We start from the raw sequence: 15,472 nt of genomic DNA, 5'->3' as shown, positions 1-15,472 counted from the left end.
GCAGAGCCCGACCCCCCCGGCTGCCCCCTCCTGTCAGGGACTTGTGCAGAGCCACAAGGTCCCCCCTGAGCCTACTTTTCCCCAGGCTCCCTGAGCTGCTCCTCACAGGAATCCCTCCCCAGCCCCTGCAGGCTCTGGAGGGTCTTTCTTGGCTTTACTTTTTGGATCCTTTCCAATTCCCGACAACAACGGAGCCTCCGCAGGGGCCCCGTGATCCTCCCGCCGCTCTGGAAAGGCTCGTTCAGAACTCGGATCCAGCTGTTGCATCTCAATGAGGGTGGAATAAGGGAGAGAGGGACCCCCGGGGCAGCCCCAGCCCCGCGCCTTTGGGGCTCCGAAAGGACACGGAGCCTCCGGTGCCTCCCGCTCGCAGGAGATGCCGGCAGGGCCCCAGCCAGCGCTGCCATCGGCAGTGACTCACATCGCCCTGGCAACGCCATCCGCTCCTGCGGGGAGTGAGATAAGGCAGGAGCGGAGCTGGAGGAGGAGAGACCCAATTGTGCCAAGCGCCGAGCAAAATCCCGCCGGTGGCAGTGGCAGAGCCGGGGAAGGTGGGAAGAGAGTCGGGGCTGAGCTTCCATGCTCTCCACAAAACCTTTTCTCTGTTCATGGTTTGTCGAACCCATTCTGTTCGCCTTTTTTCCCCCCTTTTTATGATGCAAATCCTTTTGTTTCCGTTCGTCTGAATGGGGTAAGAACCTGAAACCCGTCGGTTTCTAAAGGCGTGTGGTGCTGGATGCAGGAGTCAAGCAGAGAAGGATGAAGAGAGATTCCCTTTCACATTTTGCACAATAAGTAGAAGATAATCAGTGACTGTGCACTTGGGCTGAATAGTTTTAGCCAACTGCTCAATAACTCTGATTATTGCCCTAATAGATCACTGAGAGGTTTGGAACACCCTGATCAGTGACGGTGCAGAGAACGTGGAAATGAAGGGGAAGTATCAGTGTTAAATAAACCTCTGTGTCCTGACTCGCTGGGCATCGAATTTGAATGCCCGCAAGAGTCACAGAATCCCAGAACGGTTTGGGTGGGAAGGGAGCCTAAAGCTCATCCCATCCCACCCCCTGCCACGGGCAGGGACACCTCCCACTGTCCCAGGCTGCTCCAAGCCTCATCCAACCTGACCTTGGGCACTGCCAGGGATCCAGGGGCAGCCCCAGCTGCTCTGGGCACCCTGTGCCAGGGCCCCCCCCACCCTCCCAGGGAAGAATTCCTTCCCAATATCCCATCTAACCCTCCCCTCTGGCAGTTTGAATCCACTCCCCCTTGCCCTGTCACTCCAGGCCCTTGCAAAGAGTGTCTCTCCATGTTTTTCGTGGGCTCCTTCAGGTCCTGGAAGGCTGCATTTAGGTCACCCTGATTAGCTCAACTCTGAGTGCCGTGGGTCATTCATTACCTGCAGAATCCTGGTGGGTTTGGGTAATTTTGTGTCTTCAGCACCTTCTCTGGCAGCCTCTGGGGAGCGAAACGTTGGAATTAAATCTCCGGAGCAGAACTCTGGCCGAGCTTAATGAACTTGTGTGTTCCAGTCCCTCCCTCCCCAGTGTGACTGGGACAGCCGAGCCTGTCCCTGGCCAGCCTGGGGATGGGACAGTCCCTGTTGCACTTGGATTGGTTTTGTCTTTGTCCCAGAGCAGAGCTGAAGTCAGATTTTAGTGTTAACTCTGGTTGTGTTGGAGGAGGCACACGAGGTGCTCCAAGGTGTGGAAAGCACAAAAGTTGTGACATCCCAGAGCAGCTGGTGCTGCTCCAACCCCTGGGAGTGCCCAAGGCCAGGTTGGATGGGCTTTGGAGCAACCTGGGACAGTGGGAGGTGTCCCAGCCCAGGGCAAGGGGTGGAACTGGATGATTTTTAAGGTCCCTTCCAACCCTAATCACGGGTCTGTGATCCTCGCCTCCCTCTGCCGAGGAATGCCACATCCCTTTTCCAGGATCATCGCCCACCTCTTCGTAAAGCCTGGGCTGAAACCTCCTGGTTCCTCGCGGACGAGACCTGAAGCTCGTTTTGAGACACCTGAAGCACCTCTGGAAGTTGTTCTCTGCCGCACGGGGAGCTCTCAAGGAGAGCAGAGAGCGGCGTTAAGGCTGGAATCTGTTGCTGGGGAAACACAGCCCGGGGCTATTTGGCCTTTTCTAAAGCCGTGGCTTTGTGCCGAGCGATGTTGTTCTGGCTACTGTCGATGGGCAGCTGCAGAAAAACAACCCCAGAAGCCAAATCCCTGCGCTTGAGGAGGGAGCGCTGTGTCCTGCCCAGGGCGGGATGGACAGAAACCTTCCTGGAGAATTCAGTTTCGACCAGGGGTCCAGGAACGCTTCCGTCCATTCATCCTTCCTTTGCAACTAAAGGAATCTTAGGGTCATCTGGGCTTAGTCACGCTTTTCACACCAAGGGAGAAGGGAATTTTGCTGCTGCTGTTAATCCTGGTCAGATCTTTGGAGTGGTGTTGGGAAGCACGTTCTGAGGAAAAGCCTGGTTACAAGCCCTGCAGTCAGATTGCTTCTTTTTCTGCCCGTGTAATGTCCTTTTTCCCCACTTAGATTCAACTTAATGAATATCTGTTCATGCCAGATTGTACCCAATTACACCAAATTATAATGCAGTGAGGGTTTGGGATGGGCTAAGGCTTAAGTAAAAGGGTTATCACGGAATCAGGGAATAGTTTGGGTTGGGAGGGACCTTAAAACTCATCCCATCCCACCCCTGCCATGGCAGGGACACCTCCCACTGTCCCAGGCTGCTCCAAGCCTGGTCCAGCCTGGCCTTGGACACTTCCAGGGATCCAGGGGCAGCCCCAGCTGCTCTGGGCACCCTGTGCCAGGGCCTCCCCACCCTCCCAGGGAAGAATTCCTTCCCAAAATCCAAACTAAATCCCCTCTCTGTCCGTGTGAAGCCATTCCCCTTGTCCTGGCACTCCAGGCCTTTATAAATAGTCTTTCTCCATCTTCCTTGATGGCTCCTTTAGGTGCTGGGTGGCCACAATTGGGTCACCCTGAATCCTTCTCTTTTCCAGACTCGCTTTAATTTAATATTTCATTTGCCAGGATTCTGCTGCGTTTCTTTATTCCACTGAGATTTATTCTGTGTGTGCTTCTCCCGTGAATTAAATGCACATTTTCAGCAGAAATGCATATTTATAGAAACAAATCCTCGGAGCGCTCAGTCGCCTTCGTGTTGCCCACGGTCACACACGGCACAGGCAGCACAATTAAAGTGATTTAATTTTTATTTGCACGCTCAATGTGCGTTAACAAATTCAACATACAAGGTAGCATTACAGAATGTAGGTTAGCTTATAGCATTATGCAGTTTCACACAGGTTGAGTTAGATTTTTTGCCTTTTTTCTTTTTTTTTCTTTTTTTTTTTTCCACACAAAGTTGTAACTGTCCAAGTTCATTTTACAATAGAAGACACAAGGTAAAGAATAACCACACCTGGGAGATTTTACAGTGAGTCTGCTGTCACTTACTGTCTATTTTATGTTTTAAAAAATATATATCTGCACATCTTCAGTTTCCTATTATTCCAGAAGAGTGTTGGAGCTACTCCTACCTGCCCGATAGCCTAAGTCTATTTACCCTGAGCATGTTTCCTTGACAAGAAATTCATCTTTCCTTTGCAACTAAAGGAATCCTAAGATCATCTAGGCTTAGTCATGCTTTTCACACCGAAGGGAGAAGGGCATTTTGTTGTTGCTGTTAGTCCTGGTCGGATCTTTGGAGCGGTGTTCAAAGCATGTTCCGAGGAGAAGTCGTGACAGTTGCTTAAACTGCAGCAACGCAATTGCTTAGTGCAAAAACTAGGATTGAAAGAGATCTACAGCAATTTCCAAGGGGGAACTCGTTCTCTGGGCTGTGGCTCTGAGCCACCAAGAGCTCGAGCTGGAAAGCATTTAAGACACTGATAAAATCTACTACAACCTCAGGCAGAAATCCTGGCCATGGGGATGGGTAACGGGGGGAGCAAAATCCACACTTGTGTCTGCTGAGAAATGGAGCTGCAGCCTCAAGGAGCCACTGCCTGGGAGGGAGGGCCAGTGAGTGAGTGGTTGTGAGTGAGAAAAATCAGCTTTCCAAAAATAATGCCTTAGGAAGAGATGCCAAAGTGGTGGCAGCTCACAAAGTGCTGCCTGTTCACACGGAGCTGCTGCTTCCCTGGCGCCTCGTGGGGAGCTGGGGGAGCCTCACTCAGTTATTCCCATTTCAGGAGAGAGAAGGTGAAAAGGATCATTTTTCCAACAGGGATCTAAAATTCAGCAGTCAAATCCTGTAAGTAGGTAAATGATCTTAATTTTTTAAAAATGATAATCTGTTATTTGCATTCCTATTTGCATCCCACAGGGCTCAGAGCAGAGTGGCTGCCTGGGAGCAGCGAAAGGTTTCCTGAAAACCTGGGGCTGTCCAAGAGCCTCTCTGCAAACCCAGTTCTGCTTCTGTTTTTCCACTGGAGAGCCCAGGAACAATTTTAGTTAAAATTATTTCTGCTCAATTCACCAACACTGGTTACCATGAATTATTTGCTGCCAGTTATCATCCTTATCTGTGCCCTGGCTGGGCTGTAGCCAGAATACCCAAATCCAGTTCTGTGCCAGGATGCTCTGGTTGCGTCCAAAGGCAGCTCCAGGGCCGTGTGAGCACCACCACATGTCAGGCAGCTGCTGCCAAACTTTATGAACTTCTGTTCCAAATTCCTTACTCTGCAGGGTTAAAACAGCCTGAGGTGCTCAAGGTCCCTCTGGTCAGGGCCATCTGTCCCCTTGCAGGCGGTTCCCAGACTCAGGAGTCAGTCAGGATTTCAGGATTCCCCCAAGCTGCCTTGAAACTCCAGGTCTGGCCCATTTTTTAGTGCCAGGCTTTGCCCTGGGTTTGCTCTTCTTTTGGGAGCTCTTGGGTGACTGCAGGACCACGTCTGATGCAAATTGACTCCAGCATGGATGAAGGGAAGCTTTGTGAGCTTTTCATGCACAAGCTCTGCCTCCAAGGCCTTTCCCTAGCTCAGCTCTGCTTTGCCATTGGACAGAACTCATCAGCCAGGTAGAATTTGGCATTTCATGTTTAAGGGTTTCCTCACCAATCAATGTTTGGGTTTTTTCATGCACAGACAGGATTAAATACAACAAAACCGAGCAGGATTTCCCCAATTCCTACAGACTGTGAGATCCTGCCTGCGTGACTCCCACGTGGCAAAAGCAACGGGATCAGTTCATTGGGGTTTGGATTTTAGAGTCAAGCCTTGGAGGCTGTGACCTCACAGCTCCCCAAGTCCATCCCAGCAGCAAGGATTTCGGTGCCTGACACAGAATTGTTTCTTCTCTGGAGGCCAGTGCCATTTTCCCTGTATTTTCCTTTTGTGCCAGTGCAGAATTCTAACCCAGCTCTACATGGAAACGCGGTTGGGACTCCCAAACCAGCACAGAACAGAACTGCAAGAACCAATGGGCAGGCAAAACTAACAAGAAACTAGAGGTTAAACAGCAGAATTCAGAAACTTTGGGAGAAGCCTAATAAAGACAGGCCAATCTTGGTGAATACCAGCAAAGACAGCTCGGCACAAACACAACTTCCATAGTGACAGATAATTGTATTAAAACCTGCAACTTGATATTGGCAGTTATACTAATTTCAGTTTGTAGTAGGCATGCAATAGCGTGATTACACTGTTATATATATTCGTGGTACCTTTTTTTTTTTTCCATTTATTTCTTTATTCCCCATCGATTTTTTAATGCTCCTTAGAATTTTAGTGCCCTGCAAAAAAAAATCACATCACTAAGAGAACCAATCAGCTGCTGCTTCTCAACGAAAGTTTAGTCCTACAGCTAAAACAAGGTTTAAGTCTGTCCTAGGGGTCGGCCTGTGCTCAGTACTCGCTCAGGCTGTGCCACTTGGCCACGGCTTTCCTGGGGCTGTCACACACCTCGCGCCAGTGCTCGGCGCCCGCCGCGCTGCCGCTGTGGGCGCCCAGGATCAGCCTCCCCACCACCTCGTTCTTGGTGGTGCGGTCGAAGTCGATCACCAGGAACTCGATGCTGATGTCGGGCAGGAGATCCACGGGGATGTCGTAGATGAAGGACTCGTTGAAGACGGGGTTCAAAGTGCACTTCTTGACGTGGGTCTTCTTCTTGGCGATGCGCTTGCGCCCGTAGTAAACGTTCACCTTGACGTAGGGGTCTGCTGGGGGAGAGGGAGGAACCAATAACACAGCCCAGGACAGCTCCACCACAGGGTGTGAGACACGGGCACAGAGTGGGTTGGGCTGGGAGGGACTTAAAAATCCCATCCCACCCCCTGCCGTGGGCAGGGACAGCTCCCACTGTCCCAGGTGGCTCCAGCCTGGCCTTGGGCACTGCCAGGGATCCAGGGGCAGCCACAGCTGCTCTGGGCACCCTGTGCCAGGGCCTCCCCACCCTCACAGGGAGCAATTCCTTCCCAATATCCCATCTGGCCCTGCCCTCTGGCAGTTTGAAGCCGTTTTCCCTTGCCCTGCCACTCCAGGCCCTCATAAACAATCCCTCTCCCTGCTGGCTCCTTCCAGCACTGGGAGGCCACAGGAAGGTCACCCCAAATCCCTCTCTTCCCCAGACTGACCACCCCACCCTTGTTCAGGACACAGCCCAGCAAAGGGCCCAGGCAGTTTTGATAATTTGCAGATGGGAAACGCTGCCAGTGGAAGGTGCTGGGAAAGAACAAAGTTTAAAACAAAGCCTCCCTTTTCCCCCCAGCCTCCCCCGGCCCTCGGGCAGCTGCTCTTTATGCAGACACTGGTGCAGGATTACAATCGAGATACCAGGCACTGAGAGCTTTTTTTTTTCTTGTGCCACACAAGTTTTGAAGCTGGAAGGCCCTTGCCCAGCTGGCACTGCCTCTTTTTCACCTTTTTTTTTACCCGGCTGCACTGGGCTTATGCATAATACAAAGATCATATAAAAATAAACAGTGTTAGTCACAAGATTCTGCAGGTAGAACATCACTGAAAAATTTATCCTGGGGCTTTTCTTTTTCTTTTTTTTTTTTAACAAAAGAGTAAAACGTAGGGCCTACAATAATTAATCCTGGTCTTCATTTGTCTGCATTCCCTCTGAGGTGGCCAGGAGAAAGCTGCAAAACCAGGGCTATGTTTGCTCTCAGTCAGGCTGTTACTGAATCTCAGGTTGACTCCAACCATTTCCCCATAATCCCGAAGGAAACTTTGCAAAGGGGATTCAGGAGTCTGAGAATCTGTGAAACAGGGAAGCCAGAACAGCTGCTCTTCTCCTCTCTTCGAACAGCACAAGAACAAACCCAGCAAAAACAACAGAAATGGAAAAACCAAAACACCGAGCCAGAATTGTCTCGAATTCCTCCTCTCCATTCTGAGCCTGCCACTGCTCCTCATCACGCTTGTCCCCCTCCTCTCCCAGGGGCAGGGCCTGACAAAGCCATGGAACAGCTGCTCAGGACCTCAAATCACAAAATCATGGAATGACTGAGGTTGGAAAAGCCCTCCAGGATCATCGAGTCCACCCTGTGCCCGATGCCCACCCTGTCCCCAGCCCAGAGCTCTGAGTGCCACCTCCAGCCCTTCCTTGGACACCTCCAGGGCTGGGCACTCCAAACCTCCCTGGGCAGCCCCTGCCAAGGCCTGAGCACGCTTTCCATGGGGAAATTCCTGCTGCTGTCCACCCTGAGCCTCCCCTGGCCCAGCCTGAGGCCGTTCCCTCTCCTCCTGTCCCTGTTCCCTGCCAGCAGAGCCCGACCCCCCCGGCTGCCCCCTCCTGTCAGGGACTTGTGCAGAGCCACAAGGTCCCCCCTGAGCCTCCTTTGCTCCAGGCTGAGCCCCTTTCCCAGCTCCCTCAGGAATTCTCCAGCCCCTTCCCAGCTCCACTCCCATCTCTGGACACGCTCTGACCCCAGATTTGAGGTCTCTCATCGGTGCCCAGCAAAGGGAACGGTCACTGCCCTGCTCCTGTGCCCACCCTGGGGCTGGTCCAGCCCAGGTGCCATCGGCTTCTCGCCCACCTGGGCACACCTGGGCACACCTGGGCTCATGTCCAGCCCCAGCCACCCAGGGCCATTCCCAGTTTTCCTCACACCTTTGGCCTCGGCCTGTGGATCCCATGGATCCCATGGATCCAGGCTGTTCTGGATCCAGCACGGAGAGCTGCTGCCTCCACCAACCCCTGCCTGAACAAACCAACCGGGGCTCCCAGCAGGAAGGATTTGGGCTGCTTTGCACAACCACCTGCAGGTGAGTGACGGAGCACTCGGAGCGATCCATCACCCTCAGGAAGAATCTGAGGAAAAATGTGCAAACAGCCAAAACCTTCAGCTGAAACAAGGGAAAAGCCCTGCAAGTGAACTTGGGGATTTATTTTTTCCCCACACGTGCAGAGCTGGAGAAAATAGCTTCTACCTGAGAGGCCGGTGATGTCCATCTTTGGCAAATGCCTGGCTTTCAGCACCACCACGGTCATTCTCTGTGCCACGGGCTGGTAGGACAGGGACACCTGCAGCTCCCCTCTGCTGATGCACTTCTGTCAGGGTGAAACACAGAGAGCTCGTCAGGACGAGGTGGTCTCAGAGCCAGGGATGATTTCTGGAGGTCGCCAGAATTCCCTTTCCTTGTGCTAAATGCCTTAAAGAGTGGGAAAATGAGCCACAGGCCACTCTTGGTGCCTCAGGTGCAGAAGGGAAACCACCCCGTGCTCCCCCCCAGAGCTGTGAGTGCCCCCACAGCCTGGAATTCTGCATTTCCAGCAGGGCAAACCTGGTGGGACCTTCTGAGGGAGGAGTGGCCACGGCTGGCTTTGGGCATCTGTGACTAAAGGGCTCTGAGGGGTTTGGGAGCTCAAATGCCACTGATTTTTGGTGGAGCCTCAGTAGCTGAGCTCCTCAGGCTCTTCAGGAGTGTCCTGGCAGTCTCACCATCAGTTCAGCCTGCAAAGCTACAGGATGAAGATTAAAAGAAGATAAAACCAGAGCTGGTTTTATCTCAGGTCTCAGTTAAACCTGCTGTGCATCCTTCCAAAGAGTAACATTACGTTAGCATAACATTAAGATAATTAGTTTTGGTTTCCAGATGGTGTGTGCTCACTTCCACTGAGCTGGCACTGACTGAGATGGAGTTGATTTGCTGTCAAGGTGAACAGCACCAGCCAGGGGTGGGAACTCGTGGGGTGTCAGTCACAGAGCTGCTGAAACTTTGGGCTCTCTCCCAGAATTCCAGACCTCCTCCTGCCCCGTCAGGAGCTGGGACCTGGCAGAGCAAAGGGTCAGCGAGGCCCCAAGGAAGGGATTTTTCTCCTTTCAGAACACTGAGGCACAACAGCAAATGCCCCATTCCGTGCTCTGAGGTGAAGTTCTGTCAGTGCTCCTGCTCAGCTGAGCGGGGAAAGTGCAGAGTGGGAACTTAAACATGGAAAATGTTCATTTTAATGTCATTCTTTTGATTTGAGTGGTTTCTGTGTGTTTACCACAAGTTTTTCAAATGCCTGGAATCACAGGATGATAACTATCCTGATTTGGGACTCACGAGGACCATGGAAGTCCAGCTGCTGGGAACTTACTGCTCCTGCAAAATTCTGGGAGGAGAATAAATATTTGAGCAAGTTCCTGGCCCTGGAAGGGAAATGTTTGGAACTTTGGCTCCTTGGATACACAAGAATGCAACAGCCAGAGAGAGATTTTTTATGGAGTGAGGACGTTATTAAGAGTTTTGGGGTTCTTCTGGTCTTAAGGTGTCCCTCCCCATGGCATGGGGTTGGAATGAGATGATATTTAAGGTCCCTTCCAACCCAAATCCTTCTGGGATTCTGGGATTCTGCTTCAAAGTAATTTGCAGTCTGTGATTGTCAGGTAGAAACTTTTGGGAATGTTCACTAGGATGGGATGTGGGATGCAGGCCTGGCCTGGGTCACTGGGTCATTACTGGGTGTTAAATGCAATTCTGCATCCCAGATTTTGAAGCCTCCAGACAAACTTTGTTTGGTTGTGATGCTGTGGAACGATGCAGATTTTCAAGGTAAATCAATTTTTGATTACTAATAAATGGCAAATAATTGGCATCCTTGATTAAAATTATTTATATTCAACTCTATTTTTCCCTCTATTTTTAATCTATTTCTTCTAAGAGATCCAGTCAATGCACTGAAAAAAAAATATTAAAGACCCTGAACCAGCCACTTGTTTTATCCTAAAAAGCATCCCAAGAACTGAAGAGCAGCCAAATAATTACCAGAACTCTTGGTTTGTTGGGGTCATTGACACAGAATCTCCTTTAAATAATAATAATAACAATAATAACAACAATAATAATAATAATCAAGCTGAACACCCCATAAAGTAGAAACATTTCAAGTTAAACTGTGCCACTCTAGGACACAAGGAAGGATTTTATAGAGCCCAGCAATGATTTCCCAGATGTTACATCAATAAGTGAGCCCAAATGCCTTTTGCTATTGAACCTGGGAGATGGGCAGCAGAAATCAACTGAGCAAGAGGATTAAAATCTTAAGTACCTCCTCCTCTCCCTCCTCCTCCTCCCTGAGCACACAAACATCTGCTCCAGAGTGCTCATCCTTCTGTCTACAGCACCAGGCACCGAGAGTGGGATTCATTTCGCTGGCATTCATGTCCCCCAAATTTCAGATGTCTGCCTTTTGTTCCCAATCCAGCCCATCTCAGGTGGGTTCCTGGGCGCTGATTTCTGCTCCAGGACAAGGGGAATCCCATCAGGCTGCACTGGCACAATTTTACAGCAACAATTCAGATGTAAATAATTCCAAGCAGAGGGGTCTAAACTGGTCAGATCAGACAAATCTCCCTCTCTAAGTGAGGTTTGCACATCTAAGTGATGTTACCACATCAGCTTTTATTTGGAGATGGGAATTTGCCTTTTTTCTTGGCACCATCCATCATAACATTCCTCATTCCTGCGCCTCAGGGGTGACAAAACCTTACCCACCTGCCATCACCACACAGCAGAGAAGTGCCCAGCTAAAACCACAGCCACATCATACCAAAACCATGCACCTGGGGAGAGCCAGGCCTCGTGGCTGAGGAATTGCATTATTCCTGGTGGTTAAACCACGGATCCAAAGACCTGGGATCAAACACAGGGCAAAGAGCCTCATAACTTACTTGTATGTTCCTTTTGAGGATCTCCCTGGTCAGCTGGACCTTCCCGGTGCTCGGATCCACCCCTGCAAGGGGCACCATCACCTCCCCAATCACATCATCCCGGGAGAAGCGGTCAAAGCTCAGCACGAGGAAGTGCAGCACCAGGTCCTGGAGCTGGCTGTAGGGGATCCCGTAGAAGGTGAAGGTCTCGTCGAAGACCGGCTCCAGGGTCTTGCGGAGCACGCGAGTCTTGACACGGTGCCTCTTGTCGGGCAGAATGGTCATCTTGATGTAGGGGTCGGAGCTCTGGGTGTGCTCGTCCATCACGGGCAGCCCGTGCGCCTCCTGGATGGTGACCACCAGCGCCTTTTTGGGGAAGTTGTAGTCCACTGAGAAAGTCAGGTCTCCCAGCATGACGTCGTCGCCCGGGGAAGAGGGGGAGGAGGTTTTGCTCCCTCCCGGGGTGAGGCTTTGATCTGGGCTGAGTTCGTCTCCATAATCTACTTTGATGGGGAGCTGGTCGACGCGGGGAGCTGCGCCGGGCGCGTCCGGAGCCTTGTCGGAGCCCATCAGCCCAGACTCAGCAGCATCCACCAGGAGGTTCCCCCTGCCCGCCTCCTTGGCCGTGCCGTTCTTGTCTCTCCGGATCCGGTTGATTTTCTTCCTGTTGCTCAAGGTCTCCGGGTAGATGCTGATGCCTTTCAGCATGTGAATGAATTTGTACGGGGGGGTTTTGTGCTTCTTTTCTGCTTGCTGGTGACAGCATGTCCACACAAAGACTGTGACTGAGACAGAAACCACCAGGACGGTGGCTCCAATGAGTCCTGCCACCACGGGAGACACATCTGTGGGGAGACAAGGCAGTGAGGCCCCAGGTGTGCAGATCTACACAGTCCTGTCGCGCTCTTAATCCTGGGATCTGCCTATCAAAGCTTCCCCAGACACCACTTCTGTTTCTAAATTTATTTCTCACACTCCTAAGGCGTGCCTGACCTGTGTTCCATGTGCTAAGGATCTCAAACTGTTGATTACCTTATCTTGCCAAAGCCAGCTCCTGCATCACCAGCATCTCCATAGGAACGCGGGCTCTTGATGTGCAGGAAGCATTTTCTTTTATTTTTTTAATGCCCCTTTCAGAAATGTTACACAATTCTATTTCCACAACGGGGAGGGGGCAATAAATACGGCCACAATGCTGGATCTGAGAGATCCTTTATTAACAATTTTTAAAACACCACTTTGCCCTGAAATGGTTGTTTTGCCCTGGCCCTTGTGGCCGAGGCCAAGGGCAAACGTGAAATCTCCCACGGAAATCCAGTGCCCAAACCACCAGACAGAAAATCCTGGGCTTGGATTTAGGGATTATCTGATATTTTCTAGATTTTATGCCAACTGTGTTAATCAGTAATGGCAAGGCAGAATAAAAAAAATAAATACCACGTTCATTTTGATCTGGTTATTTGCTAATGGATGACTTTGGAGAAGTTTTGCCAAGGTGCAGAATGAAGCCAGTGGTGCTGAGCTCCCTAGGACTCTGCACTGACATCCTCCAGCAATTCCAAGAGGACTGAAAGGCTGGGGTGGGTGGAGGATGGAGAGCAGATGGAAGAGAAGGAGATGTGAAAAGAGCCGGGGTTGTTGAATGTTAAAAGGGGAGGAAAAGGAGGGGATTTTTTGCTGTCTTCAGTTTCTTGGTGGGGGGTTTTAGGAAAGGTGGAGTCAGGCTGTCCATGTAACTTATTTTTGTATTCCTGATTTTAGAGTCATTTTCTTTTATCTTTGGGAAGCCAGCAAACAAAAGAAAAGGTCCTCTAACCCCATATCTCTTTCTTTTACAAATTGTACAAACCACTCCTTTACCAAAAACCATTATCATGGCAATCGTGGCAGTACCCAAGTGAGACAGCTGCTTAAAAAAAGGCAAACCTGTCTCATTTTCCTCTTCATTCTGTACCACAAACAGGAGGAAACAATCTTCTAACCTCATCCTTGAAGCTATAGAGAGCACCATGAGTTTGGATTTTCTCTGTTCTTCCCACATCACTGTTTCCTGAGGTTAACAGGCTGTAAACTGAGCACCTGACAGACTCAGGGAGAATTATTCTGCCTTCTCCCAAAACTGGAAAAACCACTTTTGGTTAGATAGAAGCCTTTCTGACCTGCAGCTGGAATCTTTGTCAGTGGTGATTGATTCCACAGAGAAACCTGTCCCAGGTTTCGCTGCAGAGCCTGGGATTGAATTAACTAAAGCAAGAAGAGTTCATAATGTTGACGAAACACTGCCCCAAAACCCCAACTTCAGTTTGTTATTTAATGTTCCCTCTTTGATATAAGGCAAATGGTCTTTAACAACTCATTTGGAGACAGCTTAAAAAGCTTTGGTGGATACGTAAGAAAAATGCTGAAACTCCATTCTTATTCTTATTCTTATTTCCTTATTCTTATTCTTGCTTCTCAGTGTGTGTTTTTTTGATTCTGTTGTGTCCTCACAGAATCAGCTCTTGTATCTTCATTTCCTGCACTTCTGATGGGACAATTCCAGCAGCAGCACCCGACAGTCACACCAGAAAGCACCAAATAAATCTTTTCTCCCACTGAATTGTCGCAACTCTAAATATTATTTCAACTCTAAATATTATTTCAAGTCTTACATTTGGCTCCTGTGACATTCTGTGGCAAAGAGCTCCTCAGCCTCATGACGTGGCTTGAAGTTTGCTGTGTCCCACCTCATCTCACCCAGTGCCTGTTCGTGCCTCAGGATCTTGCTCACAACCCCCCTTGTCCTGGCTGAAGGCTCCATTTATGTAATCATTCCATACATCCTTTAGTCCTGTCTCCATAATTCCCTGCACTTGAAAACTACGCTGACCTAAAGCTGCCTAAACCCAATTCCAGTGAAGCTTTTGCAGCTTTCAGAGCACTCCCCACGCCCAGGGTCCATCTGAAATGGCAGCACAGCCTGACACCTCCCTCCAACAGAGCAGAACTTTGCTTTTTTATCCAAACTTTGTGGAAGACGCCTTTGTTCCGACGTGACGCTACGATTTGACCGCAACAAAATCAAAAATCACCGAAAGCCTCCTTTGAAACCCGATGTTTGCTAAGGATACCCCAATGGTGGCCAATGGTTAAATGGTGACAGCACATGGCTCTCGGATCCCAGGAAACACAAGGTAACAGGGGAGTGGGGCCGTTCTCCATGAGATAAATGCTGTCGGATGGAGGAATATCCCTGAGTACTTCGGGATTCAGAGCAAACGCAGCGCCCGTGCAGTGCCCACGGGGCCGGAGGGTGGGAGGGGAAGGTCAGCGGCTGCTGCAGGACAGGCGGAGGCAGCGCTTTGGATGCTCAGCGCTGGAGGAAGCCCCGGCGCTGCGGCCCCCGCCCTCCTCACGCCGGGGCTGCACGAAAAAACATCCCAAACCCGAGCGATTCTCGACCCAACACCCCCGGGCCGGGCCCCGCACGGGCCGGGCCCTTCGCTCCCCCCGGGGGCTGAGCGGGGCTTGGAGCTTCTCCATCGCCCCCGCGGCGCTCCCGGCACCGGCTCCCGACTCCGCCCGGGCCCCGCCAGCGCTCGGCCGGGCCGGTTCCCCCCCCGCCCCGCCCCGCCCCGCCCCGGCCCCGCCGCCGCCGCCCGCAGCATCCCCCGGTGCCCCGGGCAGGCCCCGCCTTGTGCCGCCGGTGCCGGTGCCGCAGCCGCCCCGGGGAGCGCGAACAAAGGCCGGGGCGCGGCGCGGCCCGGCACAGACATCACGTCATCGGCCCGGGCTGCACCTGCCACCGGCCCCCGCTCCGCCAGCGACCGCCGGCAGCGGCCCCGCTCCCGGGGCCGAGCGCTGGCACCGCCCCAGCAGCGGGCGGCGAGCGGCGGCCGCGGGGGGAGCAGCTTCGCCCGCCGGCGGGGGCGGAGGGGCCGCGGGATGCTGAGGGAGCGGGGCATGCTGAGAGGCCGGTACCGGGGGATGCTGAGGGGCCGGGGCCGCGGCCGTCGGGTGCGGGGAGCCCGGGACCGGCGCTGCCCGTCCCCGCGCGGTGAGAGGGGGGCCGAAGGCGCAGGGCACGGCCCGGCCCCGGAGGCGCCTCTCGGGGCCCCGCCGGGGCGGAGGGGCCGCAGCCGGGGCCGCCGCGGCCCGGCCCCACTCACCGAAGCCGGGGTGGACACTGGTGATCTCGGCCATGGCCCCGCCGAGGCCGGGGCCGCGGGGGTGCGGGGCCCGGTGCGGAGGATGCTCTCGCGGCCGGGATGCAGGAGCTGCCGACTGGTCCCGCTGCGGCGCTCGCCCCGCCCGGCCCCGCCCCGCCCGCGGCGGCCCCGCCCGGCGGTGACTCGGCAACTGTCGGGGCTTCGGGCACGGAGCCGCGGGGCGTGT

The 15,472-nt window shown here is 52.5% G+C and overlaps 1 protein-coding gene across 1 annotated transcript; it reads right to left on the bottom strand.

The window, feature by feature from the left end:
* Positions 1–3,209: 3,209 nt before the first annotated feature.
* Positions 3,210–15,395, bottom strand: SYT11 (synaptotagmin 11). Its single transcript, XM_048288554.1, has 4 exons — positions 15,247–15,395; positions 11,120–11,943; positions 8,391–8,514; positions 3,210–6,172 (listed from the first exon to the last, which is right to left on the bottom strand). The coding sequence occupies exons 1-4, from the start codon at positions 15,278–15,280 to the stop codon at positions 5,862–5,864; spliced, it is 1,293 nt and encodes a 430-aa protein (XP_048144511.1). The 5' UTR covers positions 15,281–15,395; the 3' UTR covers positions 3,210–5,861.
* Between the last annotated feature and the right edge of the window lie 77 nt (positions 15,396–15,472).

The sequence above is a fragment of the Corvus hawaiiensis genome, chromosome 29, assembly GCF_020740725.1.
Source record: "Corvus hawaiiensis isolate bCorHaw1 chromosome 29, bCorHaw1.pri.cur, whole genome shotgun sequence".
NCBI classification, from domain to species: Eukaryota; Metazoa; Chordata; class Aves; order Passeriformes; family Corvidae; genus Corvus; species Corvus hawaiiensis.
Note: the sequence above shows the minus strand (reverse complement) of the source record. Positions and strands in the feature narration are given on the sequence as shown.

What these genes read in the sequence shown, in the direction of transcription:
- SYT11 (XM_048288554.1), bottom strand. Translation starts at nt 15,280, where the DNA reads ATGGCCGAGATCACCAGTGTCCACCCCGGCTTCG. An exon ending in CAGTGTCCACCCCGGCTTCG is followed by an intron (nt 11,944 to 15,246) that starts GTGAGTGGGGCC and finishes GTCTCCCCACAG; the next exon opens with ATGTGTCTCCCGTGGTGGCA. An exon ending in CATCACCGGCCTCTCAGGTA is followed by an intron (nt 6,173 to 8,390) that starts GAAGCTATTTTC and finishes CTCCCCCAGCAG; the next exon opens with ACCCCTACGTCAAGGTGAAC.